The 27,244-nt window shown below is 38.1% G+C and overlaps 1 protein-coding gene across 4 annotated transcripts in view; it reads right to left on the reverse strand.

Moving 5' to 3' along the window:
* Positions 1-522: 522 nt before the first annotated feature.
* Positions 523-27,244, reverse strand: part of plpp3 (phospholipid phosphatase 3) — a 44,550-nt gene continuing 17,828 nt past the window's right edge. For 2 of the 4 annotated variants that reach the window (XM_088927090.1, XM_088927092.1), the window contains exons 2-6: positions 21,187-21,341; positions 17,333-17,613; positions 16,992-17,049; positions 10,153-10,329; positions 523-2,522 (exon numbers count right to left, since the gene is read on the reverse strand). In XM_088927090.1, the coding sequence (XP_088783216.1) occupies positions 2,394-2,522; positions 10,153-10,329; positions 16,992-17,049; positions 17,333-17,613; positions 21,187-21,341 (800 nt within the window). In that variant the 3' untranslated portion in view covers positions 523-2,393. Of the gene's footprint in view, positions 2,523-10,152; positions 10,330-16,991; positions 17,050-17,332; positions 17,614-20,675; positions 20,834-21,186; positions 21,342-27,244 lie in introns of all 4 variants that reach the window. The other 2 variants (XM_088927089.1, XM_088927093.1) reach the window with 2 other exon arrangements.

Raw genomic sequence — 27,244 nt, forward strand, 5'->3', positions numbered from 1 at the left:
TGGAGTTCCATCCCACACACTATTACCTCATCACAGCACCACCTGAAAGCAATCCTGGAATTATAGTAGGATGGGGTCATCAGCTATTTCAGAACCATGTCGAAAACATGTCTTGTTTAAGCTAGTGCTGCTGATCTGAGAGACTGAAGGGACTACTCACTAAGGATTACTAAATGTTTGGGCATCGAGTTCAAAATCATGATCGGTCAAAACGGAGATGGGCAACTCCAGTCCCCAAGGGCTGCTTCCCAGCAGGTTTTACAGGTCTCTTTAAATTCTCCACCTTTTTAAGAACAAGGAAAGATTTCAATTTGTCCAATTAAGCACATAATGAGTTTAATTAGGTAATTAAGGTAGAAATAAAACCAGAAACCTTCTGGCCTTTTCAGGATTGAAGTAGTGTAACACAAAGTGAAAGATTAGATGAAATCACTTCACACTGCTTGGTGCTCTTCCCTGTGGAGAAAAATTGGTTCTGTCAAAGAAACTATTGTCTCAGTGAATACATTGCAGTTACAGTACTTACTTGTTGATACTGAACTTTTTTTATTTAAAAGCACATGTATTACATCCAAATACATTTTGCAGAAACAAACTTTATTTGCTAATATTTGTTTTGTACAAAAAGTCAATACAAAAATACTACAAGTAATTTTAATACAATTGTAGGTGTAGCTTTTTTAACCTTTATTAAAAAAATCTATTACAATTCTACAATATTTTAGTTAACTACATACAAAATCGGTCAATGCTTTTTTTAAGCAGCACTTTGTAAATAACACAGGTCATGACACTTATTCATAGTGGATATAATATCTGAAAGTTTCAGAAAATATTTTACATAGTTATTTTAAGTGTTCTATACATTATTTATATATTTATAAAAAAAATAAACAGAGCTTGTTATGATTGAAATGATAGGACGGACTATACAATGAAAAGGATGTGCAACAGTTCAGAGATTTTTGTAATGTTATTGTGTACATTGAGAATACTGTATGCTTTATTTGCAGTTAACATTCCCTAGTCATTTAGTAACTTTTTTTCACAAATGATAAGATGCACTGATTGCAAATAAAATTCAGAATAAAACCCACAGCACATATGTATCTTTTTAGTAAGAATATACTAGAAAGATATATATATGAGAGAATATTTTTAATAAGTCCTAAACCCTTGGCTTGGCTTTGATGTTGTTGTGTAACATGCTCCATGCATCACAAGTGAAGGCAGACGTCATGATTCAACAGTCAGGCCTTATTACTGAAGCTGCGTGTGGGGGCTTGTCTGCTGTACTCCAGGAATGTATAGTTCTGTTTACGTGTGACTGTGTCAACACTTCCCAGCCAGCAGGAAGCCCTGACGCCAATGTGCCGGCACTCCCTGGGAGTCAACCCCAAGGATGGTCACAACTGATCCCCATTTCCCTAACCCCAACTCTCCCCTAACACCCACCCACCTGGTACTGAAAACCCTACCACCATCACAGCTCAGCATGGCACAGCCACGCTTTTACAGTACGGCTGGTGACGGGAGGCAGTGATAATAAAACATCCATTTCACATTGCCTTCAAAGCAAAAAAATATATAAAAAATACATGTTTTTAACAGGCATCTGATAATCTAGATTGTTTTCCCACCCCTTCCATGCTTTAATGATTTTTGCAACATCCCATGGAGTTGAATTGGTGTATTGAATACTTTGAGCAAGCCTGATGCCTTTACAAAAGATTAAATCACCAAATGTTAAACATAAGCTCATACTGCAGACTCTGCACTACTATGCTTGAAGTAACCGGAGGATTCCAGTAAGGGACAGACATAAGCCAAGCTTATCCATCAGAATGATCTTTCCCTCACTTGTGTATTCTAAGACTAGAATACTCCTTGGTGTCATACAAAAATATCAACAGGCTTTCTAATAATTATTGCTCCTAGACAAGAAGCAATACTAGTTGACAATGAGTTTGAATATAGTTCTATAAATTATTTTATATTGTTAATATATCATTGCTAGTAAATTGCAGAAAAAAAAACATTCCTATACATAAGGAATTTGTTGTCCAATACCAAGGCCACGGAGATAATACAAAACGGTGAACTCTAACTTTAACCAGCTGCACATCTTCACAGCTACACTTCATGTCGGTATATTTGTAGTTACTCCTCTACAATCTCAGAGAAAGTTCTTTGCATGCGAACTGGAAGCAGTGGTCTCAAAACTCTCCATTTTCAGGCCTTTTTGCTTGACTTGTGGGTAAAAACAGAAGAAGTAAAAAAAAAAGTCTCTCTTCCCTACATTCTACTGTCAGATGAGAAGGAGAAGCAGCATTGTGATGCTGTTCACCTGTCACAGGTCTGTTCTTCATTGTTTAAACTGTTCCGCTGCTTGCTCACACCATGTTGTGATGGTTGTTACGTTCAATTATGTCTGCTGAAGGAAGCAGTTCTTTTTTAATGGGAGATGGTGGTGGGGTGGTGGTCTTTATCTTGGGCTTGAAGAGATCCGACACATAAAACACCTTAAAGAAAACAAAAAACAAAGAGCTTTGAGATCAGGCTGTGTGGGTAACAGCTACAGACAATGGTTTTAAAAAGAAAATGTACTCTAAAGTTTCATTAGTACCTTTTTATACTCATTACTCTTTAAAAAAAATAACACAGGAATCCCAATGAAGCAAAAACACCAAAAATTACACATTTAGTAAAACAGATATCAAAAAGCATGCAAATATGTAGTGCTCCTTTTAGCTGAGAAAGTGCAATTCCAATGTGACTTGTGTTTCTACGGCTATATATACATATGTCTGAGGGTTGGCAACTGTCCAAGTCAGCTCTCGTGCTTTTTAGCACAGAGATGTTGACAGGAAAGCAATTCACCAATGCACTGTACAGTATATGGAATGAATATTGATGTTCTTTCAAAAAGAACTGATTCAGATTCTGTTTGCTGTTGAATACACTTATGTAGAAGAAAATGACATGCTACACGTCAGTCATATGATATTTTACAGCATGGAAAATAATGCTATCTCTAAAAATACAGACGTCTAATGGTCTCTTCCTCAGGCATATAACAGTCTAAACAAGTTCATTAGAACACCAGTTTAGATAAAAATGCAATTCATTAGGAATGGCTTGGCATTATCAGACTACTAAGCAATCCATCAAAGGAAGTGGTAAGAGTGTTGTTCATACTGACTATCATTTCAATGTTACAATTCATACTTAATTTGCCCGGATATTACAGAACACTCACATAGCCATTAATAAGGACACCCATTAATTGTGAAAAACACAATATTAGTCACTTTTTTTCCTTTTCAAAATTAAACTTTCCCTCCCACTACTGCCTGAGGGTGTGAAGTCACTCGGTTTCCTCTGAGTTAGCGCTCTGTTGCCGTGGGAGTAGGACACGAGAGGAAGAGACACAAAAAGAGAGCCTTTCCTGAATACTCAATGACGTCATAGCTGGAGAGGATATTGAGGGCAGGTTACCTGGGAGTGTCTGAAAGGAAACAGGCCTATGGAAACAGCTATTGTCAAGAACACTTTACAGCTTCCCTCCAGATACTCAAGATACCTTAAGTATCTTAAAGTCTGGCTTTCTTCATCTGAGATTATTTGTGTACTTACTAATGTGGTGTTACATAACCAACTGAAAATATATTGAGGTATCACACATAAAAATATAATATTCGTTGACATTTTCAAGCTTGCTCAGCACTGGTGTGAGGAACGGATAGAAGAGATCAAGGAATAGGAAGTAAATTAAATAAAAGCCTTTACTAGCTTTATACGTCCTTAAACAAAAAAACAGTTTAGTAGCCAAAAATAATTGATATTAAATTGTAACAATCCCTTTGGGATCCAATGTCTCACCACATGCAGTTCTCCTTTGAGATTCCTCTACCCTGTTCTGTCAGTGATGCAAGAGCTGCAGCAATTGGTGTTGCACCCACAATACCTTACTTCTCAGCTATTTACACGCTTGAGCCAGCTTTCAGAAAGAGTCCCAGGTGACACTTCAGTTTGGTCCCGCCCACATGTCCTAATAGGGTGGGTCCTAGCTCTTTCCCTGTTTAAATCTATGGGACTGGCACTATGAATATTAAATATCTTCCAGAAAAATAAATTATTGAACAGTAAAGGGCATCAACTTACATAATATATGTAATATTCTGTTCTTCAAAACAATGTAATGTCTTTATATACAACATTAGCATTTATACAACACAAGTCTCTACATATGCTAAAATATACCATACAGCATTCAACACATTCTAAGCAATGCACTATAATAAAAGACTTCAATGTGCATATTAGGTACATACAGTATGTAAATTATTTGGATTTATGCATTTTTAATCTTTGTAGATTTTTGTAATCTGTGATATATGAACAACATCAGAAGAAGCTCAGCGACTAGTTTTTGTGTTGAAAGGTTACATCTTTTTCATGAAAGGAAACTTATCAAAGACTGACAGAAGAGCTGCAGACAGAAAGCTGACGCTCTACAGGGACCCTGAGAAGGTCACAAAGGACGTGTGGGAGACTGGGCAGCGTAACCTCTCTAGATCCATAGTGCTGCTCAGCTGCTGATAACAGCTGAAATGTATTTCAGTCTGGATTGATAGGCGTGTCGATTCTGCATGCCTGGAGTGAACAGTGTACAATGCAAGAAAGCAGAGAGGAAACAATAACTATTTTTGTCAAAATGAAGTGTAGGCATAAATCTGCCCGTCATGTTTCCTGTTTCAAAGCTACACACTATGGCAAGTCACGACCCTTGCCAGTCACCAGTGAAAGCTAAAAAAGGAATTCTCTTTCCTGTTCTGAACAGAAGACTGTGCCGGACATATCCATGAACAGCCCCTACTACTGAGAAGCCAGCTGTCAGGGCACTCCAAGACACTATCATGTGTGATGTGTATTTCGATTCTTCCTTTCCTGATATTCTGCCACAACTTCGTAATATTCCTACCAACTGCCTGACAAAGAGAACTACTGCTCTATATCCACAGGAATTGAAAAAGAAGTCAACTGTAGTTTTTTTACATACGATAATAGCTTTACTATAAGCATTTTTTTCTCTTAGATAGGAGTCTGAAACAAATGCTTGGAGACCATGGTTATTCTTATGATTAAGTCATGCTATTTTCCTGGTGACCTTTTCCACCCTTATGTAATGTCATTAGGAACAAAATTAGGTCTTCTCATTATGAAATGACTAAGAGGGGCCTCCATTCCAGCTTCAAGAGAGGCATTTGTTTATGAATCATCACCAAACCTCCAACCAGAGAGCAATTTAGTCCTTAATTTCTGCTAATTATTTCTTATAAAATTGCTGTAGAATAATGTTTTCTGTAAATCAGGGTATGATGAGCTCCCGTGTCATCACATGACAGCCTGGCTATATAGGCCTTATACACTATAGGCCTTACAACGGCAGCTCTCAATTAATATTTATTATTGTAGGATTTGCTGTGTCCCTATGGGGGAAAAATTAAAAGTTGTCCCCTTCCTTCAAGGAAGCCCACTGTATTGGGACTGCCCTGACAGCAACAACAACAATCCGAGTTGGAGCTCCTCATCTCACTGCAGAGCCACAGCAATCCCGCAGGAGCAAATCCAGAAGAAAGTCATGGAATGGAGGTGGATGAGACAGTATCTTAGCAAAGGCTGTTGCTCCAAAACTGCTCTGTCAATATAGTTTAATTTCTGTGATTTAATAATGAGCAGCTACATGTCTAAGAAAAAAATGGATCTATGCTGCATTTCATTTTTTTGAGTTCAGTATTCAAATCATAAATCCTACACTTAACAGAGGGCTTATGTTTTCAAGAACTCTACTTTCTCTGTATTAGGTTTGGAATGAGCATTTGGTGGGTGTATTTAAATACCGTTACCATAATTTAATAAGGTACTGATTATACAGAACGTAGTGGAGGAGTGATTTTTATTCATAATATGTAAACATTGGAATTGAAGAGCACTCTTTTTTCTGTGGGAAAACTCTGACTTTAACTATGAAGTTTAATGTTTCACCGAGAAGCAGGATCTCCAACACTCACAGACCATCCAAAGTTTTTTGTACACTGTTACTAATAAAGGGAGGAGAACTAATGTATGGCAGTCTTTTGTGAACCCAAAAAAGTCTCCTGCTGATGAACATCAGAGTTAGATGAGGAATGGCTTACAGATGGAACCCTTTAAAAACCAGGTTTTATGGCATCTGACTCACAAAATGGTTGAGTCAGGCAGGAAATTACAATGGCTCTAAATCCCTGTTTGGTTTTAGTTAAAAGTGTCAAAAAGGGAACCTGAGTTTAAGGAATGGGAATTTAGGACACTTGTGAAAACTCCAGTAAGATAAAGTGATACAAGTCTGCCTCCCTTAATGAAGATGAAGAAACTAGACATTTAAAAATATTTAAACATCTCAGATAATGCTTTCAATATGGTAAATGAAAACCTCCCATGATTGAAAAATGCTCATCAGAGCTGCCAAGTTAAGGGATCTCAAGTTAAAAACTTTCGGCATTAGCATTTTCTGTGTTATTCTTCTGAGTCAATCATAACTGACAGGGCTGTCTGTCTTTCTCTCTTTCTGGGCTCTTCAATTTCACACTTGAGAGAAGAACATGAGAAAGCCACAGTGGTTCTCTTCGTTGAATGAATCTGCTTTTGCCCCATGCAACCACCAACAGTATGCAAGTACTTGTAAACAGTCAATTTTATAACGAGGAAGTACAGTGAAAGCAACACCCTCCTGAAACACTGGTGGATTAGGACAGAGAAGGCAAATGTGAAATATGTGAAGGGTCAAATGAAGTGTGAGTGATCTTAAAATGATTATAAACATTTGTTTCAGTAATAGCCCCTGACATACTGCTGGAGTCTGTTTGCTTTGTGAATCAATTGCCTGGAGTGAAAAAAGGTAGTCTGATTGAGGGGCTTGAAATAATTCAAGCACTACAGATAGGATATCTTAAGGGCACCCTTTTCTCTACCATACCAAGCCTTAAAGAACTTAACTGGCAGTCTGATCTTGGGAGAGACCCTTACTAAGAGCAGGATATTGACAATGACCCTTGCCCTCCTAAGGAATTATGGGATGTACAAGGTCTGGATTTTCTTGCTAAAAGCTAAATCCTTTAGTATGAAGAGAAAGGAAGAGAAGCTTCAGACCATTTTCTCACAGCTGTTTCCTTGCCAGTGGCCTTGTGCAGGGAGCTGCAGGAAAAGCCATTCATGGCTAGCTCAGTCCCTGTCCACCTTTGCCCCTCCATGTCATGAACAAAGTGCCATCTGCCCAGAATCTGTGAAAAAAGATGCCATCCACTGCAGAAAACATGCAGGTACGACCAAAAAGATATGAACCCTTTGTAACATGTAAAAAAAGTCCTGAAAGAATGTCTTACCTCACTAAACTGCCATTAGCTTTACTTAAGTTGCAGGTCTTGAAAATAGTGCCATAAGAAGAAGCTTATACATTTACCAGCAGAATGGTTTAAGTTCACAAATCTTCACAGACACTATATTAAATGGACTAACTGGCCCAACAGGACAGGAGCTCTGTACCCCTAGATTATGATGCAATTTAACTGTCTCCCATGTTTTTTGATGACTATATTAAATACTACACTTTTGCTAAAGCCTCATTTCTTAATTTCTTTAATTATTGAGAATGTGAGTTTTTTTTATGCACAAGGCAGTAGAGACCATAAAATAAGTGATCAAGCTCTGGAGAAAGAAAGTTTTGGGGTTGGAATACACAATAATGGATGATAAACAGTAAAATGGGACTACTTATGTTATCTACTAGGCTGATGAAGGGGGATTTTACCACAAAGAGCTATGCAATCAGCATAATCATTAGCAAAAAAAACAAGGTCTACTTTTTAAGGTAAGGAATAATCCTAATCTACTGATTCTTTAAAGATCTGGCATGATCATAGTCCAAGTATGATCAGTTATGAGATTGGTGTTTCCTTTCTCCAACAGCAATTCCTCCAAAGACCACTTCTGATCATCGGTTATTAAAGATATTTGAATTGCACACAGTAAGTGTTATAGTGTGTAGTTTACTGGGTCAATGGGAATGGAGGACCAGATAAAACAGAAAGTAAACTTATGGTGATACAACCACTGGAATCCACTGCCAAAGCCTAGCCTAGTAGAATGTTGTCACTCCACTGGCCATTCTATCCTTCAGCTGCCCTCCTTTATTTATTCCTAAAGGAGGCACTTCTGCATACACTGTAGTAAAGAACAAGTTACAGTCACCCAGGAACTTTATAAAATCTTAAACTAAAGGAAACAATTTACCAAAAAAATATTACAGAGCCCTGTAATTACAGCAGCTTAGTGAAAGAACATTAATAACATGTTTATCACCAAGCTTGAAAAGAAACCAATCTGTGTACTGCCGCTCAAAAGAGCACTCTCTGGCTAATGTTTAAAATTGTATGAAATGTCTGGCATCACTTCTTCAAGTGGTCATTATAGGACACATGAACATAAATATTTAGGAGACTGAGCTTTGGATCACATTAAAATATTAGATTCAAATATGTCAGTAATGAGCCCTTACCATGGCACCACAAATTCCTGCATTAAAAGTCTATGCTTCTGTGACCATAACTGCTAAGTTGTTTGGCACATATGACACTCGCTTAAATACCAGTCAGAAGCAATACCAACCTTTCTAAAGCACACAACTGAGCTACAAGGTCTTTCACCGATACAGAGAAGGGACCCTGTCAGCAGTGATTTCATTGATGAAAGACATCCCTCCAGATTCTTGTGTGCCCAGTATCAGAGCCCAAGGTTTTGTGGCGGCCAAGAGCCCTCAGAAAACATCCTGACAGTGACAGTGGCTGTGCTAAGTTTGGCTGCCATACAGGGAGATGTCTATAGAACTCTGTGAAAGCACTTAGTTTGAAGCAAACAATTTTCATAATTGTTTTGCCTACCCCCCCAAGAGAAAAGTGGGCCTCTGCAAACTGCAGCTGAGCTTGTTTACTGTCTGGGTTTAAAAAAGCCCCCCCCCCCCCAATACCTTAAGCAAACTCACTGAATTTGTAAAGTGACATAATCAAACAACAGAGGAGACAAGGTCTAAAACACTAATAGCTTTTTTGTATTTCACAAACAGTAGAATCTGTATTATTTTAACAGGTTGCCCTTAGTGACAGCAGAGTTTGCATTATGGCAGTGGCTGGAGGAACTTTCATTATACAACCTGCACATTCTGCACACGGACACTGTTGAGAGCTTTTGAGTGTCCCTCATTTGTTCCAGAATTTTTTCAAGCAATCTGTAGCTGATTATTATAAACTATATTTTCTAAACTCAGTTGAATTTAAGATTCGATGGACAACAAAGACTCTCGAGCTGATGCCAGTATATTTTAAGGTTAATTCTCAGCTTCAGTCATTAAGCAATTGGTAACATAATGTTCTTTTATTCTATTAAAAAAAAGTGACATAGCTTCTCACTGAAGTCTTACATCTCTGGGGACTCTTATTTCATTTATATGCAGACCAAAATAGTTTGTAGTTAAGAGTCTATTTCCCATGAAAGGAACATGTCCCTCCCATCCCCTTGAATAGGGACAAATTTGTGCCATGGTCCAAAGTTAATTTCTTGGGACTTTTATGGTGAATTCATAAATCCTTACCTTTTAGATAAACATACATCTAAATGATGAAGGGAAATAAAAAAAATAGAAAATAGGACTGCCCTTATGAATCTGGATATATATTTTTACTGATCACATCAGTTTGCTTCTGCACATTATTTCCTTATTGTTGAATAATTAAAACATGGTGCCTACGGCATACAGAATGATGTTTAAAAAAATTACAGCATGCAAAGTACATATATGTATTCACACACATCTATGTTCAAACATGTACATATGCATGTATAATGGACTTCCAACCATAATCAGTCCTACGGCAATACAAAGGTCTCCTCAATGAGGGGAATGGCCAGGATGACTTACTACACTGGCCAAGACTGGGTCCGAGAGGGATCTTTTGTGGTGCTGGTGCAAATCTCTATGAAGTGAGTCATCTGGTTGCACAAATGCACGGTGTGGGAGTGAAACTGATGAGGCTGTACTTAATGAATCTAAGTACTCACTATGCAGTAAGCCACCAGGGCGCCTTGCACAAACCCTGCCAGGACATCGGTGGGATGGTGCTTGTGGTCGGAGACCCGGGACAGGCCAGTGTAGAATGCCATCATAATCAAGGTGAATTGCAGCAGAGGACGTAGAAGGCGAGCACCTCTCCAGGTGAACCGAGACTGGAGATAGAACTACAAGACATTTGCAACACACAGACAAGTGGGTCAGAGAGACGGGAAGAACATGTAAAGGGTATTTGAGCACAGCAATATCCACAGGTCCAGAGAGTGAATTTCGAAAAGCGCAAACATATACAAAATACTTCACATAATGGACTGAATGCAGAATGCACAGTAAAGTAAAGAGGAAGTAAGCATGCAAAGTTTGTAGTGCAAACATCATAGACTCCTCCCAGCAGAAATAAATGCAGAACAATATACCTATTTACCTCTAGATACCTCAGAATTTTAATTAATTGCACTCTAAAGCTCAATAAATGTATTAGAAACGTGCATTGAATGTCGGTGCATGCAGGCAAAAATTCACTTTCTGTATCTGTGCATGCAGGGAAAATTCACAACTCAAAGTTCTAATCTCAGTGTTCCGAGGTACAGTCTATAGTCTGCTACTAACCTGTATTCTACTGTTATCCGAGTACATACCTTTTGTACCTGGAATGAGTGTTCTGTTTTTATTTATTAAATATACTGGATAGACTAAGTAAACTAGGTATGCTTAATCCAATTCAGATGCCTAGTGTTTTAAATAGTGACCATTTACTTAACAGCAGAAAGAAACAGTTCAATATTTTGTTTCTGTGAAGATGCACACAATCTTTGCTTAAGCAACAAGCCTGGAGCAAAGGATACAGAAGAGATATTGTTACAATTGCTTCGATGAAGACTTGTACATAATATATACAGGTGGGTAGCTGGGTCAGCATGCATAGGCTGCAAAGGAACAAGTAATAGGTTTATTCCATGCTGAAAAGAGAAGAAAGGAAAAAAAACCTGAAGAAGGCTCCACGGCCGAAATGTTTGTGTTTTCTTTCTTCTCTTTCCAGCATGAAATAAACCTATTACTCGTTCCTTAATATATACAGCTGTGTAATAAACCCACTATAAAAAAAAGAGAAAAAAAACTATATAATGACAATCCTTTTGTCAGCACAATGTGGGGACAGAGACACAAGGCAATCCCACAGAACTCAACCCCTAGTGACATCAGATGAGGATCTGATAACTTCCTGTTTTCCCAAGAAACCTAATGATACTCGTTTGTTTACAGTTCTATAAGGGAACTTCCACCTCTGTCCGGGAAAGTAAGTACAGACTACAGTGCAGACAAAACTTAGGATGCCAGCTAATTTCTTTTAAACTGAGGGCAAGACTAAATTCCTGGAATACACAAGGAGACAACTATAATTTGTTAACTCAAACCATATCCATAAATGTTCCCTAAGAGGAAAAAAAAAGGTTTAATCCATTTTAAAAGATTCTGTGGCAGATTTAGCGGTGTTATTCCAAATCACCTTCAGCATGCTTGTAATCAGTAAATATGACAGTGGTGCAATGTAAATGAGTTTACTGAACTTAAAACTTGTGCCAGCATGCTGGAACCACAGTAGCCTAAGCTCCCAGACTTGAAATGATTTAGGGTAGCATCTGGTTGGAATACAAAGAAAATTAATATTACTGTTCACTTAATCATTGTCTACAAAGGTTTTCTTATATTTCCTCCTCTATCTGCCTTTTCCAAGTAGGCCACTTTAAAAAAAAATCTCTTTTTTCTAGATCTCAAAATCTTCTCTATCAATGATGGTTTACTTATCATTATAGTGGACATGATGATGTCTCCCTGCTTTAAGACAGCTCAGCTGGGCAGAAAGACGTCTCTAAATGTCTCATGTGTAACCACAATTTATGCTCCAATCCATAAATCAAGCCTCCATGTATTATTCTAGCTGGCATCATATAAAAGCAGCTTCTTTCACCAGAGTGTCCTAGTTTAAATTGTCTCACAAATTAGGTTATGATTACGGGTACACTCGCTCCAAAGACAATTATGTTACTGAAATTCCCGTAGAAAAAAGGAGAAAAAAAAACAATCCTCAACTTCACATGAGATCTGAAAATCAACGTTGCACAACCCAAACACAATGAGGTTGTAGAGCTTTGATTTGAGCAATATTTGTGTGACTCACTTGGCTGAGTTTGAAGTGAGCTTTAAGATGCTGCACAGAGAAAAGCTGAATTTGATATTAATATTGCTTTTTAAAGAAAAATAGACAAATAGTCTATTAGATAAGCAAAGATAACCTTTAAAAAAACAGACCAGATCAGTTATTCATCTGACTTAAATTCCACAATATTTAATAAATTAAATATTTTGCTATCAAATACATTTATTCTAAGGTGTATTAGGAATCGGCTGAGCTCCTTAGCTAAAGGGATTTAACCAAGACTTGGTTTTCTTGGTTGATCTTTGCAATCAATCTACTTAAAAGTGCATTGCCGACCGTATGTGACAATGGTGTGCTGTCAAAAGAGGAAAAAAAAGCCCCATTGCAGGCACAATCAGTTAAGTGATTACCTCCGTCTCGCTCGCTGCCCGCCTGTAGTCATTACTATTACAGGGACAAACAGTGCAAAAAGATGACAATCATGCCTGCAACCTGCAGTGTAGTGTAGCACCCACTGCCTCTTTTTATTTGAACACATTGAAATCTAGCTGAGTAACTGGAATGGTAATTTTCCTCACAATGAACATGTTCAGAAACAACATATCAATATTGCTAGTGGAGCTTGTTTGCACAGACTAGGGAGAGAAACGACAAATGTCAAGAAATAATAATTGATTGTGCTTTTGTTCCTCTGGTTTGAACACTTGTATATGTGATCAAGAACTGCATATGACCAAATTTCAAAGCCACCCTGCTTTGCAGCTTACTAGGTACAGTGCTGCTTAGAACTGCATTTACCATTCATATCGAACTAAAACCTTTATAAACTGGGTACATAAATCTTCAACATCTGTCACGCTTCTTGCAAAAAGAAAATGGCCACAGCAAAAAAAGTATAGGCTGTACAAACGTTGCTCTTTTTATAGAGACAGCCCTATGTGTGAAGTGGACATTTCTGAAATATCAGTCACTATGGAATTTTTTTGCACTCTGGCAACCCTACATCCTTCACAACATAGTAAGGTTCTGTTGATTTTTCAGTCAATTCACCAAGTGTGTGCTCCTCTTTGCATACACACAGAGGGGGAGCAACACAGCCTGGCATTTAACTCCTGATAACTGCTTCCATAAATCTTTTAAAAAGGCACTCTCTGAAACTGCACTAAATAGTATCATATTAATGCGAAGTGTGCCATCTCCTTCAGCCTATCTCAACAGCTTCAAGTAGTGTACAAAGTGTTCTACTGTGACTCCTCACCTGGCTCCAGTCCTACTCCCCTTCATCCTCCACAGATGATACAGATTGATGTGGACAGAAAACTGCTTTGTTCTCTGTCTATTTAAGACACAAGAAAATACTTTCACACTTTGCAATCAACAGAAGTGCCTGCATGACTTCTTCAAAAATCTGTAGTGAGGGGCTTCTGTTTTTCCAGAGATCACAAAACCATGTCTGAAAAAAACAGAAAAACTGTAGCTTCTGTGAATACTGAAGCTCAAGTCTTTTGTATCTTTTCTTTTTCAGACAGTCCGCTTAAGCGGTTGTGCCACAAGATAACTGACTGCAGTGCTAATATTGAAGAAATAAGACCTTAGACTCCATTGGGAAAGAAGCACACTGGTGTTTAACAGCCCTTACCTCATATATCTTTTTCTGTATTTTAGAAAACATTAATCCAGTTAGGTCAAAGACCACATTAATTGCTACAGGTAAGGTAACATGGATAACCTTACACCTAACCAGACCTTGAGATGGGCATTCCCTCAGTTATCCACCTAAGAAAGCACTTCAATCTGAGCTGCCATCTGTATGGGCTAAAGTTTTGAAATAGAACACCACCATTCAATTGTTAAGCAAGCCCACAACAGTTATGCTTCCAAGCTCTTACAGGAACAGACTACCACAGATGAGGACACGACAAACAAGGGAACATCCATATGGTGAACTTATTCTTTACTACTAAGCTGCTCTGCTTTTCTGTTTGTTACACTGCTTTTCTTTTTTCTGCAAGTGAAGCACTTCACTGCCTTGTTATTCAATATATTAAGCTTCTCCCTCCAAACAGCTACTTGGAAAGACTGGGAAAGGCTCACATATCACTATGTGGTCAAGGCACTTTCAAGACACCACAGCCAAACCAAAAAGACATCTGCTGTAATGGTGAACTGTCTGTCTGGAGGTTACTGGAGGGCTGGGAAATACCCATTATACATTTCTCACTTACCACAGCGAGGTGACATCACTCTTATCATGGTTACTGTAAACCCTTATTTAAAGTAATAAGCAAGGGGATTCCCATAGACGTAACATGGGCCTGCATAAAAGAGTGTCTGCTTTAGATGACATCTGCATTTATTGGAATAACGTCTTACTTTATTTTTTCTAGTACAAGCTTTTCAACTGAAGAACAAAAAAGAGGGACCAGACTTTTCATCAAAGAGGATTATGCTAAACAATTCAGTGGAAAGTAAGACTTTCAACCTGGAAATGAAACTACAAAGCACCTTTACAGGAGGAACTGAAGTGGAAGCCTGGCTTCAAACTAAAGCAGAGTGCAACAAGAGGAGGCTTGACGTTCTGCTTGAAAGCTTTGATTCACAATATGTTCATTCACACTGACCCCCCTAAAAAGACTTGTCAACTACCGTAGGCAGGTTTCAAAACCTTCCTCCATCTTCACTGAAAGAGGAAAAGTCCTGTCTGGGAGCAAAGAATAAAAGAAAACAAATTTCTTAACACTGATTAAGAGCTGCAGAATCAGAATTTAAGGATGAGCAGATTCTATCTGTTGATCATGGCACTAGTTTGGAGCAGTTAGAGACTACTTAGCTTTTACCATTCAGAGTCCAGATGGATGTGAGCATCTTGCTCCATCTGCCAAGACCCCAGCTACTGCTGACAACAGAAAGCCCATCAACAGGCACCGAGAATAATAATACCTTTACGGTATAAATTACCCTGGAGTCTACAGTAAAGGGTCTGCTTGGAAACAATGGTTTATTTCATCAAAGTCCAGTCCTCAAAGAAAAAGCTTACATTCCTAAGCCAGAAAATGAGTTTGTAAAAAACCCAGCAAAGACAGAGTTCTGAGGTATTACAGGCTTGAAACTTTTCAGCCAGAAAGGCGCTAAGGGAATAGTGACCTATTTTTTTGGGAGGAACTTGTAAATCACATATTTGAGGAGAGAATTTTTCTTTGTGAGTTTTAATAGCCTTCTTTGACGCTTACAATAACCTGTTCCTTTTATCCTTTCAGTCAAAGTGCTCTAAACGTCTCCACAAAAGCTCTTTACAGTGTTACAATGCTGTTGCTTTTCATCATTTTATGCCTACCAAATGAGATTACTTGTCTGGATAGCATTAAGTACACTATAACTTAATATACAAATTACATATTCTTATCATATATAATAGTTATAATATCACTTAAAATCCCTCATATCATTAATATAAGATGGTATTCCTAGCTGCAGAATTTTGATTATTAAACTAATTACACTAATAGTGGCTAGCACTGCTGCCTCACAGCCCCTGGGTCTTGGGTTTGATTCTGGACTGGAGTTCTACCTGTTTTCTCTCTCCTTCCAAAAATTATGTGAATTCTGAAATGGACTGATGTGTCATCTATGGTACAGTTGTGCTTTACAGTCTGTGCGTTTGAGATAGGCTTCATGTTGCCATGGCAACATGCTTTCTTTTAGTATTGGGTTAGCTAACAGTTCACATTTAATGCTCTTCTCTACAATCAGTATTTAGAATAGACAGCTGGCCACAACTGCTTTCAAACATCCTCTCTATCACAGCAGCAACACCAGAATCCAGATGAGGGTGTCTTGTGAGAATGACAGTGAGAGAAGAAATTATATTTAAACTGTGACCTGAGGGAGGAATTTCCAGTGATTCTAACCTACATTTCTAAAGTTAGAATGATATTAAATAAAATTGAGTTATTAAAATTTGCTGAGGCAACCCAGAACCAATTTTTTAGATCTTAGAAGTATTAAATTCTTAATACCAGGCAGATAAAAGTGGAGTCAAAGAGCAATCACGAAAGCCTGCAGGACAGGTAAAGCACATTAGCAGGAATTTTTAACTACTGCTACACTAACTACATTACATTTATTTTCAAATAAAATGAGTAATCAATTACACTCCAATCTGTGATCTGTCAAAATGTCTAACAATTAATTTCATGCTGGAGCTAAAGCAAGACCACCCTTCAATTAGAACACTCAAATGAAAAACAGTTAATATGTAGTCTACTATTAGACTACTATTAGACTACTAACTATTCTGAACAGATGACTTGTAATTTTAAATTTACCCCTCATGAGCGTAAACTGAACTAAAGCTCAGTTAATATCTGTGTACCTGACTCTCTTTCACAAAGCTAGGTAATGTACTTTGTTTATTGCAATGTTGTATGTGTGATCCTCTTGAGACCTGTCTAAAACATACTCATTTCCTATTGCCCTCACATATAAATTAGAAAAACAAACAGAAGGTGCATAAATGCTTTCACTAACTGATATAGGTGCATTAAGCACTTTTACAGCAATAAGCAGTCCATGGATCTAAGTGCTACAGCAAGACGCCAGACAGAATAGAAGAATTAAAAGATTAAGAGTGCAGTGGCCGAAGTGGCTGAGTGAAAAAGTAGAGATACTCACTGCCAAATACAGCATGGTATACATGGAGAAGGAGGCATGGCCAGAGAAGAAGGATTTCCTGGAAGAAAACAAAAATGAAAATTAAAAAAAATAAAGTGTGACATCTTTGATGGAAACCGTTTGAGTTGATTCCTTTTAAATGTGGTGTATAGAGCTCAATATTTAAGCTCTCTTAAAATGGTGGAATTTTTCTTGCCATTCACTTAAAATATGATATTGCTAGATATAGCATAAAAATACAAATCTTCTTCCTTTAACAAATCATCAAGATTGTGTATATAATTATTTGCTGCAATTTCATGATAGACAGTCATGGCGTGTACGACGGCATCAGATCCCACCTTGCTTCCTGTACCCGGCTCTCTTCTCCTTTGCAGAAGTAGTCAGTGATGTACCCATCGGAGCAGTTAATACGAGAGAAGTCCGGCTCGCACACAGCAAGGAAGTGAGGACGCATGCGACCCACAGACACTTTGGCAATGTCGGTGAAGGACTGGCTGACAGCACAGCCGAAGATGAAGACCCCCACTTGCTTGTAGAGGGTGGAAACATAGGGGTTACTGATGAAGGACTTGGATCCCTCATTCAGGTAGTGAATCCTGTAGCACTCCCCAATGATGATCTGCAAAGAGAGGTTTGCAAAGGGCTACAGCTGAAGGCACTTCTGTTCTGATTAACATTCTCAAATGCTTTTAAAGGCGGCATTCATGGAGGTTTATGTAGATGAACACAATGGAAGCTCGCACATTGAGAAACAAGCAAACAAAGACATATGACAATGGCCTGCCCTGCCCTTATTGAAACTCTTCTGTACTACAGTTACATGAAGACAGCAAATGGAAGTTAATAAATGTATGCTTCTTAAAGCACAGGGTGCTTTGCGTCAGAGATTAGCTGGTAGTTTGGAGAACATAAAAATATCAAATTTAAAATTATATCTGAGAGAAGAAACCAGTTTAGGACTGATACCAGAACTAGAGGATAAAGGGTATATACTGTATTGCTGGGTATATATCCTAGACATACTGCCAGTCATAAAAGGCAGTAAAGGTTCATTGAATGCTTTCAAAATACACAATGCGCCACTCAACATATGTATAATCATAAATCACTACTGGCTTTTAAATGAGACACTAGACATCTCAATGCACAGAACGGGAGAAAGAGAGAAATAGTAAAGTTTAACTGAATATCTGCTGTATGAGTGAAAAATCTAACTATTTCTAATTCAAGAAGTCAAAATATCAGTTTTCATAATGGGCTAATGTGATGTAACCCAAGCAAGACTTGCTACAGCACAAACACTGAGCAACACTGTTTAAGCAAATGACACAAATTAGACCCTTAGCCAATCCTAGCCCTGTTCTGAACAAGTAAGTGCCAATCAGAGATATCACTTGGGATATCACCTGAGGCACAGACAAACCCTAACAAAGCAGTACTGTACGCTAGGACCTTAGAACCCTTTCTGCAGGTTTTCCTGCTTTCACTTCCAATGAAAAAGATTCCTAGAATTGAGCACACTGCACTCCAAAGTTGGCAAAATTGGATTTTTAATCCTGTCTCATGTCGCTTTTTTCAGCTCTCTAAATCTGTGTGGCCAGCATTAGACTGGTACAGGTAAGTGGTGCCACTCACTGGCAGAGAGACAGCTGTGCATTAACAAAACCTCATATAGAAAGAGTAGCAAGGGACTGCGATAACACAGCACAAGGGTGACTTTTAATTTACTGCAGCTGTTCCCAGAGCTGGCTTGTGAGCCTCAAGAGTAAGAGCTCTGAGCAGAACAAAACAAGCTCCCTGAATTCCTGTTTTTAATAAAAGGAGCACTGAGTAGACAGTTTTCCCCAAATGAGCAGCAGGAGGCTGCATCAGAACTCATTTTTGTTTTTTATAGAACTGCAATACGGGATTTCATTTTTTGTCACTTCCACCCTTTTAAAACCGAGGCAGCAGGGGAAAAAGATATAAATTGAATTTGGAGATATGTTTGTTTTCATTTGCTTGAAACCCGTACTAATGACAGATTATTCACCATAGAAACCGTGTGGGCCTACAGGGTCTCATATGGATGGCTGGAATCGGTGGGAGATTTTACTTTATCTAACTACTACTGATTGGTTTTGTTGAAAAGTAAAACAGCAGCTCTATCATGTACCTTTCTGAGTGAGGACTATAAGTTAAAGAACATCTATTTGTAATAAAGTGAATATAGGACTTTTAGTGTTCAGGCACACACTTCTTTAAAGCATTTGGTCAGGAGTGTCTTTACATTTATGCAGATTCCATAAAAACGTTGCAAGACTTTTACTCAATCACCAGCCCACAGCTTAACATCACTAAATAGCCAAGGTGACATTTTTCTTGGCCAATCCGTATGAAACCCAAAAGATTTGATAAGTATCTCCAAGTATATTTTCTTGCTTTTCATTTATACGGTTTGTTTCATGTCCATCAAACAAGTACTATCCTAGTTACATCCGATACATTGACCATAATTATACAGCCTTTCTAGCTCCCTTGCCATGAAACCCATAAAACCACAGTCCTGTATCACTCCATAACATCTCATCCCTTCAACAAAATTTAGAACCAAACAATTCCCACATAAGACAACTTCTCCACAACAAATGTATAATGCCATTCTAAAATCTATGGGTTTCCACTATTTAAACATTATAAAGAATGTTGTGATTTCCAAACCTGAAAGTACTCTATTTCAAAGGACTGTTTAGGATAACAAATTCTGTACAGATTTTCCTGCATATTATATTTTTAATAAAAAGATACATTTGGAAAACAAATATCACAAATCAGTTTTAGAGTTTATAAATTGCAGGGCCTTGTACTACATCTGTCAATACAAGGCTGTTTAAAATTAGCTTGATGTATCCATCACTTGGGTTAAACATATATGAGGCTTTGCAGATCAAAAAAGGTTACAACAAAAGTGTTGTTTTTTTTAATTTAAATAATCAGCTAACTTTGTCAAAAATCCAACAAAAGTATGAATATGACCTTTTATGAAGCAGTGTATCTACACATGCGCAAAGCTACTAGTCATTTGTGGGTGTGCTAAATGGCAGAGGAGGTATGTTGCGAGTACTTCATATGTTCCACAAAAGGAAACAGGAAAGGAATTCATTAGCGGATGCATGGAGGTCAAGCACACACAACACCAAACACAAAACAAATGAAAAGCCAAAAGCACAAGCAAAGCTAGTCCCCCCCACCCTGAAAACTAGAAAACACTTAAGGTCACTTTTTCATTAACTTTTATTTTTAAAAAAAATTGAAATATTGTTAATTTTGTTTTCTGCAGAATGTAAAATTTGTTTGTTGGTTTTTACCTGCTCTGCTTTCTCAAGAAACATTTCTAAAAACTGACTTAGAATTCTGGGCTGTGCTTTATTGCTGCATTTGACATTAAGATTTCTCTTGAGTCCATGGAGAGGACTTTCCAGTAGAGCATACAGGATGGGCAATGCCATTTCTGTTTTACTCACTTTTGTCTTGAATCAATGGATCACATTAAGAAAAAAAATCTGAAATTGGTGCTCCTGGGCATTGTTGCTCAATGTACTTTAAATTGGGATTGTGTTGCGCATTCCCTTGTGCGGAAGACAAAGGATAGTGCAGATTTTGAAACAAAAAGCTATGAAATACATTGAGAAAAAGACTTACAGAAAGGATGGCAATAAGAATGCCGGCGGCACAAAGCACAGCATCACTTATGGTGTCTCCGTTTTTGTACGGGTACTTGATAGACTCGTCGTCGCAGTAAAACCCTCGGTGGTATGGCGTGATAGTGCTAGTTTCAATAATCAGGAAGGGCAGGCCAGCTAGCAAGACAAGTGGAAGAGGAGACACAAGAACAAAGTTCCATCAGTAACAAGGACAAAACACAGGACCACAGAAAAAACAGCACAACCATCAGGAGCAACTGGGCCAAGAATGTTTTGCGCACCCCCACCTCCTCAATGTCTTCTAATCTGCCAGACATTTTTCATTTGGAAGCTGCTAAATTTGCTCAAATGTGATACTTAAGACATTCAGGAAAACAGGAATCGCCAATTTATTGTTAATCTAACAATGCCTTTGACTTTTAAGTCAAAAGGCTATTCCATGTTGTTTCTATAACAGGCGAAACATCCGTGCCCATTTGTCCAAATTAGCTGCACTGTTGAAAACTTACAGAAGCGACTGGCAGAATCATGCCCGCTGCCAGCAGCACTGGAGAAGGTATGGTGCTTCTCTTAAAGCTGTACTTGATGCTGTCATCATCACAGAAGAAGCCCCTCTGGAAGGGCTGGACGCCCGCCTTGTTCAGCACTATCGATGGCAGCATGACTGTGCAAACAGACAACACCACATCAGCTGAGGGAATGACTCATCCCAGAGCACCTCGGAATCAGTCGATACCTACCTCAGAGGTCAGAGCCATTTAAGTCCTTTCTTGTTGCTAGAGGAATTGTTTCACAGCTCACTCAGCAAAAACAACACATATCTATCTTTTGTGAGAGGTGTTACATGTTGATGGAATCAAAGTAGAAAGAAATGCATTAAATTGCATTTAAGATGCAAGACTGTTAACAATATCCTCCCTGAAAATAAATATCCTCTATTACAGTCCTACTAGTTGAAACACAAACCAAAAGCATTCCACTATAACCTCTTGCTCTTGTTTTTAATTAGAACATCACAGAGTTTCATTTAACACACATTAAGAACAGGACAAAGCAGTGAACTGTGAGGTATTCCACTGCATACAAAAAAAAAGCTTAATGTCCGCTGTTCTGGCATGAAAAATTAAGACAGAGAGCACCGGGACAGCAAGAGGGCACTGCAGGGTTGCAGGGTTTTAATCATGTCCCATGTTCTACACTTAGCCCCAGCTCAGTCTAACATTAGAATACAATCAAAGCTTACAATCACCACCTTGATAAAAGCCACACCTCCATAATCTGTCTACACATATACAGTCTTCCCAGGAACAATCTCACCAACATCAGACACTGGAACCCAAATAAAATCAGCTTTCAATGTGGCAAAAAGTCATCAAGGTGTGTTTCTGCAGAAAATGTATGCAATTCATTTTTTTTTTTAATTACTGTATACTCTACATGCTGTATACTGTATACACATTGTATGTATACAGTATGTTTGAAACAATACACAGTACTGTGTAAACAGGGAACAATGCAGCTCTAGCTAGGTAAAACCCAATACTGAGCAAGGAGTATTGTGTCAGGTTGGTTTAAGTAGGCCGGTGGAAGAAGGTGTGTCTGATTAGTTAATTGGAAACTGCACTGGAATGTGAAGGAGTTGATTAAGGGCGGTGAGTTCTCCGGGGACGTGACGTAACAGCCACCAGTAGACAGCAACAGTTCCACACTGCTTCAAGGCCTACAAAAGTGATATCACTGTAGAATTTGAAACATGGGGGACGAGAAGTACAACTCACATGACAAGAGCACAGATATCAAAGCTTTAGCCGCTAAAGCCTACTCTACTGTACAGACTGCCACCAATCTAAACATTTTCACAAAATGTAAGAAGAACACACACAAAATGGTCCATGGGTCCAGCTACATGTCAATGGGCATGGAGCTGCTCCGAAACCTTTGCTTCAGCCCTTTTGTTTTTGTTCCTCTCTTCAGCAATGGTTTCTGTGCAGCTACACTGCAATTCAGACTGTTATGTCAATTCAATTTAATTTATTTTTATATAGCGCCTTTCACAACAAGGTTGCCCCAAGGCACTTAACAAAGCTGCGTGAAAATACATGACATTACAATACAGAAAGAGAAGAAGAAAACCCCGAAGACAACAGAGGAGAGGAATCAAAAACTCCTCTGTAAGGAGAAAAAAAAACTCTAATGGGTCCAAGGTCAACTGGCTGCCCAACCCCTCTGGGCATGCTAACATTCTACAATTCTAAAAAAGTACTAAATGTGTTATGTGCTGTTTGAAGAAGGATCAGGTCCTGTACATGCAAATATGTTATTCTTAAAATCTCTACTGGTTCACTACCTGTCACATAGAAGCAATTGTGGAGAGGGTTTTCTTTCTTTGATCTTTCAGTTGTTGGTAGTACCAGTTTCACTGAATGAAGCTCTCACTCACTACCTTGCAATTAAATACAATTTAATAGTCCTTGCATTGCCTGCTGCACATCAACATTAAAATTCCATTATTTTGTCCATGAGGTTGTCAACATGGGCCCTGTTTACGTACGAGAGGTCATATTTCAATCAAGGCACTGAAAAGAATCTTTGATGTACATCTCTACATGTTAATAAGTACTTTCAGATGTGGGAATATTAATTTTCACAGCAATTATAAGAAAATATTTCATATTTATTATGTGAATTCTCATCTACAAGTGCCCAGTCTACAAACCATTTTAAAAGGTGTATATTAAATGCCAAAGAAAGTCTAACAAAATGGCAGATAATTTAATAAAATGGAAATACTTGGGCAATACTGTACATTCTAGAATTTCTACAATACACCCATTTTAGATTTATTTTCATTACTAAACCAAAGCATAGAAAAACATTTTATTTGCCAAAAATGTTATGCTTCAGATACAACTAATAAATAAAAATGCTACTCTGGCTCACACAGCAGTTGAATTCCACCGTACCACTAACGAGTGATGTTAATTAACCTAAATGCTCATTTTGGAAAGAGTAAAAACCAAGAGCAGGCTAGACAATCTCTGTGTCAACAAACAAATATTTGTGCTCAGACGTCACTGCAGCTTTGCCACCCCTCAGCTCTGTTTTGTGGCTATTTGTTGCAGTTTTTCAATTTCTATCCATAGAGGATTTTTTCTCTCCAAACGCTCAAATTACAATATGAGGGGAGACAGAGAAAGACAGCGAAAATTGTTTTCTCTTTTCCCCTATTTATAGTGTACAACACTTGCAAGGCTCAAATATTTCGAGTAAATATTTCTCAAGAGGTGCCAGAATGCTGTGGTGACATAAATCAGGAAACATTAAACTCTTATTTAGTTGCGGGCTTTTAGGAAAGTACTGATGATAAAAATTTTCCCCAATTCGATAACTTGTGAGAGTGTGAGAGCTTGAGATTTATTATAGTGCATTTTTGTGGCTGAAATGTCTTCTGAATACACACAAAAACATTACATATCACTTTATACATAGTCCAAAAGAAAGGTGGATGAGGGCATTTTTGTAAAACAAATATAAAAATGTAAACTAATATTGAACATCCTGTAAGATATACAGCAGCTGTCACCAATGTTCAATCTTTATATTTTTTTTAAAAAATCAAAGCAATGCAAACATGAGGTCTATACTGTGGTCACTTCTTTGAAACTCTATACCTCCAGTAGTGAGTGCTTATTAAGACTAAGAAAAACAAAGGCAGGTTTTCATAAGCCACCCAACACATTGGTAAAAATCAACGTTTCAAGGGGCTGCTGTTTCACATGTGGATTGTAATAGAGCCAACCCAAGCCTCTGCCACTGGATCTCAGATCCCAGCTTCACCTGCACAGTAAAATAAACAGGCCTGACACTGAAGAGGCCTAGACAGACTGAATGAGGGGCTGAAGGTGCAAAAATGAGTGCAGAGAGAGATTTCTGCATTGCAAATGCTCTTGAGAAAGAGTTGAACTTTGAGATTAAAGGTAAAGAAAAGCAGCATAGGTGAACATTGCTTCCTTTACAATTCAGTATTTCTCCTACATGTTGTCTTTCACTTTGATTATAGAAAATACAGAACACTGAAAGAGCACAATAAGAAACACACTTCATGTTCAGTTCACAATGAACAGCATAGAAAAACAAGACCACCCTCATTACCTAAACTACTGGCTAGTGTGTGATGTTTCACAGAAAATGGTACATTCTGCAAATGTATTTAGTAAGACATTACTCTTATATGTGATGACCCTTTTTAAAAACAAACAAAACAGATATGTGCACCAGTCGCACTTAACAAGCATACCACATTTTTCCATAATGGAACTGACTGCCAAAACTGGGGTTTCTGTCTAGTTCCAACCAATCTTAAACAAGTAAATAAAATACAAGAGCTATCAGATTTTGGGACTTCGCGTCACATCACAGCTTCTTATTTAACTGACTGAGATATATACATGTATGCTTTTAACTTTAAACATTTGCTCATGAAAAGAGCAAAACAGCCTGGTAATGCACAATGTGCAGTGTTATGTCAAATCCCTCTCTTTAGTTATGCTAAAAATCACTATTAGAAGAACTCTTACTATGTTGATGGCAGTAACACACTCTAACACTGTAAGCCTTGTGATTTGATTCTGTTATTGAAACACAATCTTTCTAGGATTGCTTTGCAATAGATGGGTTTGGTACTTCCTCAGGTATTTAGATAAACATGAAATTAGCTCTGTTTTTTAAAATCATTTCAAGAGTAACAGCTGGTTAACATTTCCTTTCTTCCTTCATACTCTGCAATATACATATGTCTACAGCCACAAGTCTCACCTAGAACAGAAGGCGGCCACCTGCAAAAATAAAGACTACTAGACAGGATTTTGTAACAAAATCTAAACCAGGAGACCATGGGAATTTATAGGAAGAGCTGTAAAACTGTCTGACCTGTTGCAGGCTTTGAGTGCCATGTACCTTTTCATAAAATGGGTGTAACATGAAAACTGCAGGCTGATCCTAACTGAGGTAAGACATGGCATTTTAATACCAACCATGCAGTCACTTTTGTTATTGACAAGTCTTGGGCTCAGAGTTGATTCCTCATTTACAAACACATTAAAGCAATGCCCCACATTTCAAAGCAAAAACAGATGCACTAAGAGGTAAAGCAAAAGAACTGCAAAAACACTATTCATTTTGGACCTCTTTTTTAGCTGTTAAAAGATGGAAAAGCCTGCTTATTGGATAATTACATTTACTTTTGTACATGTACATTTCTTTGCCAGATCTGCACCCTGCCTAGCTTCTTTAAAAACTAATAAAATTCACACAGGTGGCCACTCTGAGAAGCTAGATAGTAAACACAGACTCCTTCACCTAACAGTCCCTGGGCATCTGCATTTAAGATATTCAGATGACAAGAGACAAATATATGCTGACAGATTATAATGCAAATTAGAGATCTGAAAGAAGCCTTGGTTTAATGATTTTTTTAGATGCAATGCTGGGTTCCAACCTTCAGAATCTTCTTTTTTCCCTTCATTTTTTTTAAAACCACATTGTAAGGAGCTAAATGAATTAATGATGGCTTGAGAATGAGGCTCTAGTGGTGAAGAGTGACAGAACAAGCAACAATGCCAGTGGCTCACAGTGGATGTGAGCTCTTTAAGATTGAAATAAAGGCCAACTCCTACTTCCATAACGAGACCTCTCACAACAATGGGGAGCACAGCTGCTGAACAAAGAGTGAAAAGACTGTTAAAGTTGAGCCCGACAATCTTGGGGAATGGACTGCCTTCTTTACCGCATTGTAGCTCCCTTTCTACAAAAGCCCCAGTGTGTTTCTCCCCACTCCCCAGTGCACAGACGCTACAATGCCAGGGAACATTGTTCTATCTTCTATGGCATTGCCATGAGAGCAGGCTGGTATGTTGAGATTTTTTCTCCTTCCAAAGAGAAAACAACAAGTTTCTTTGTGTAATTTACAGAAACAAAACCACTCACTCACACAAACATGTACAAACCACAAATGTGAATGGATTGGGAAAACCAAGAGGAGGAATGGGAACAGAGGTTGGGGTGAGGCCAGCTAGGCATATCTCAAAAGTATGAAGATGGGGGAGAACAAAGCAAAAGAGTTTCCATGCAAACTCTTTGATACTTACATTTAATTTTCTTAGTGATGAAAAGCTAGGCCACTTTTATTGCCATTCTGACTTGACATTGTGTCAAAAAAACAATTGCCAGACCTTATAAACAGACATTGGCAAAAACGATAAAACTCAGTCCTTACCGTTATGGTTTAATCCAGATAAATGGTTTTGTGAATTTAAAATTCCTGTTTATCCACCCCATCCCAGCCCCAGAGCTTTCAGACTGTTAATCAAATCAATTAATCCTCTCACACCTACTTTCACAAGTACATGAGCACCTCTAAAGTAAACAGCAACACCTCTATTATATTTAGGTCAAAATAAATACTGCAAACAAGATTGCTGGTCCAAGTCTTTAAACTGGGACAAGCTCAAAGCTCAGCTCTCTCAAGGGCACTGGGTTAACTTTGCATAAGTACGTTCATCTGCCTGT

This window comes from Atractosteus spatula, chromosome 11 (genome assembly GCF_055471065.1).
Source record: "Atractosteus spatula isolate fAtrSpa1 chromosome 11, fAtrSpa1.hap1, whole genome shotgun sequence".
Lineage (NCBI taxonomy): Eukaryota > Metazoa > Chordata > Actinopteri > Semionotiformes > Lepisosteidae > Atractosteus > Atractosteus spatula.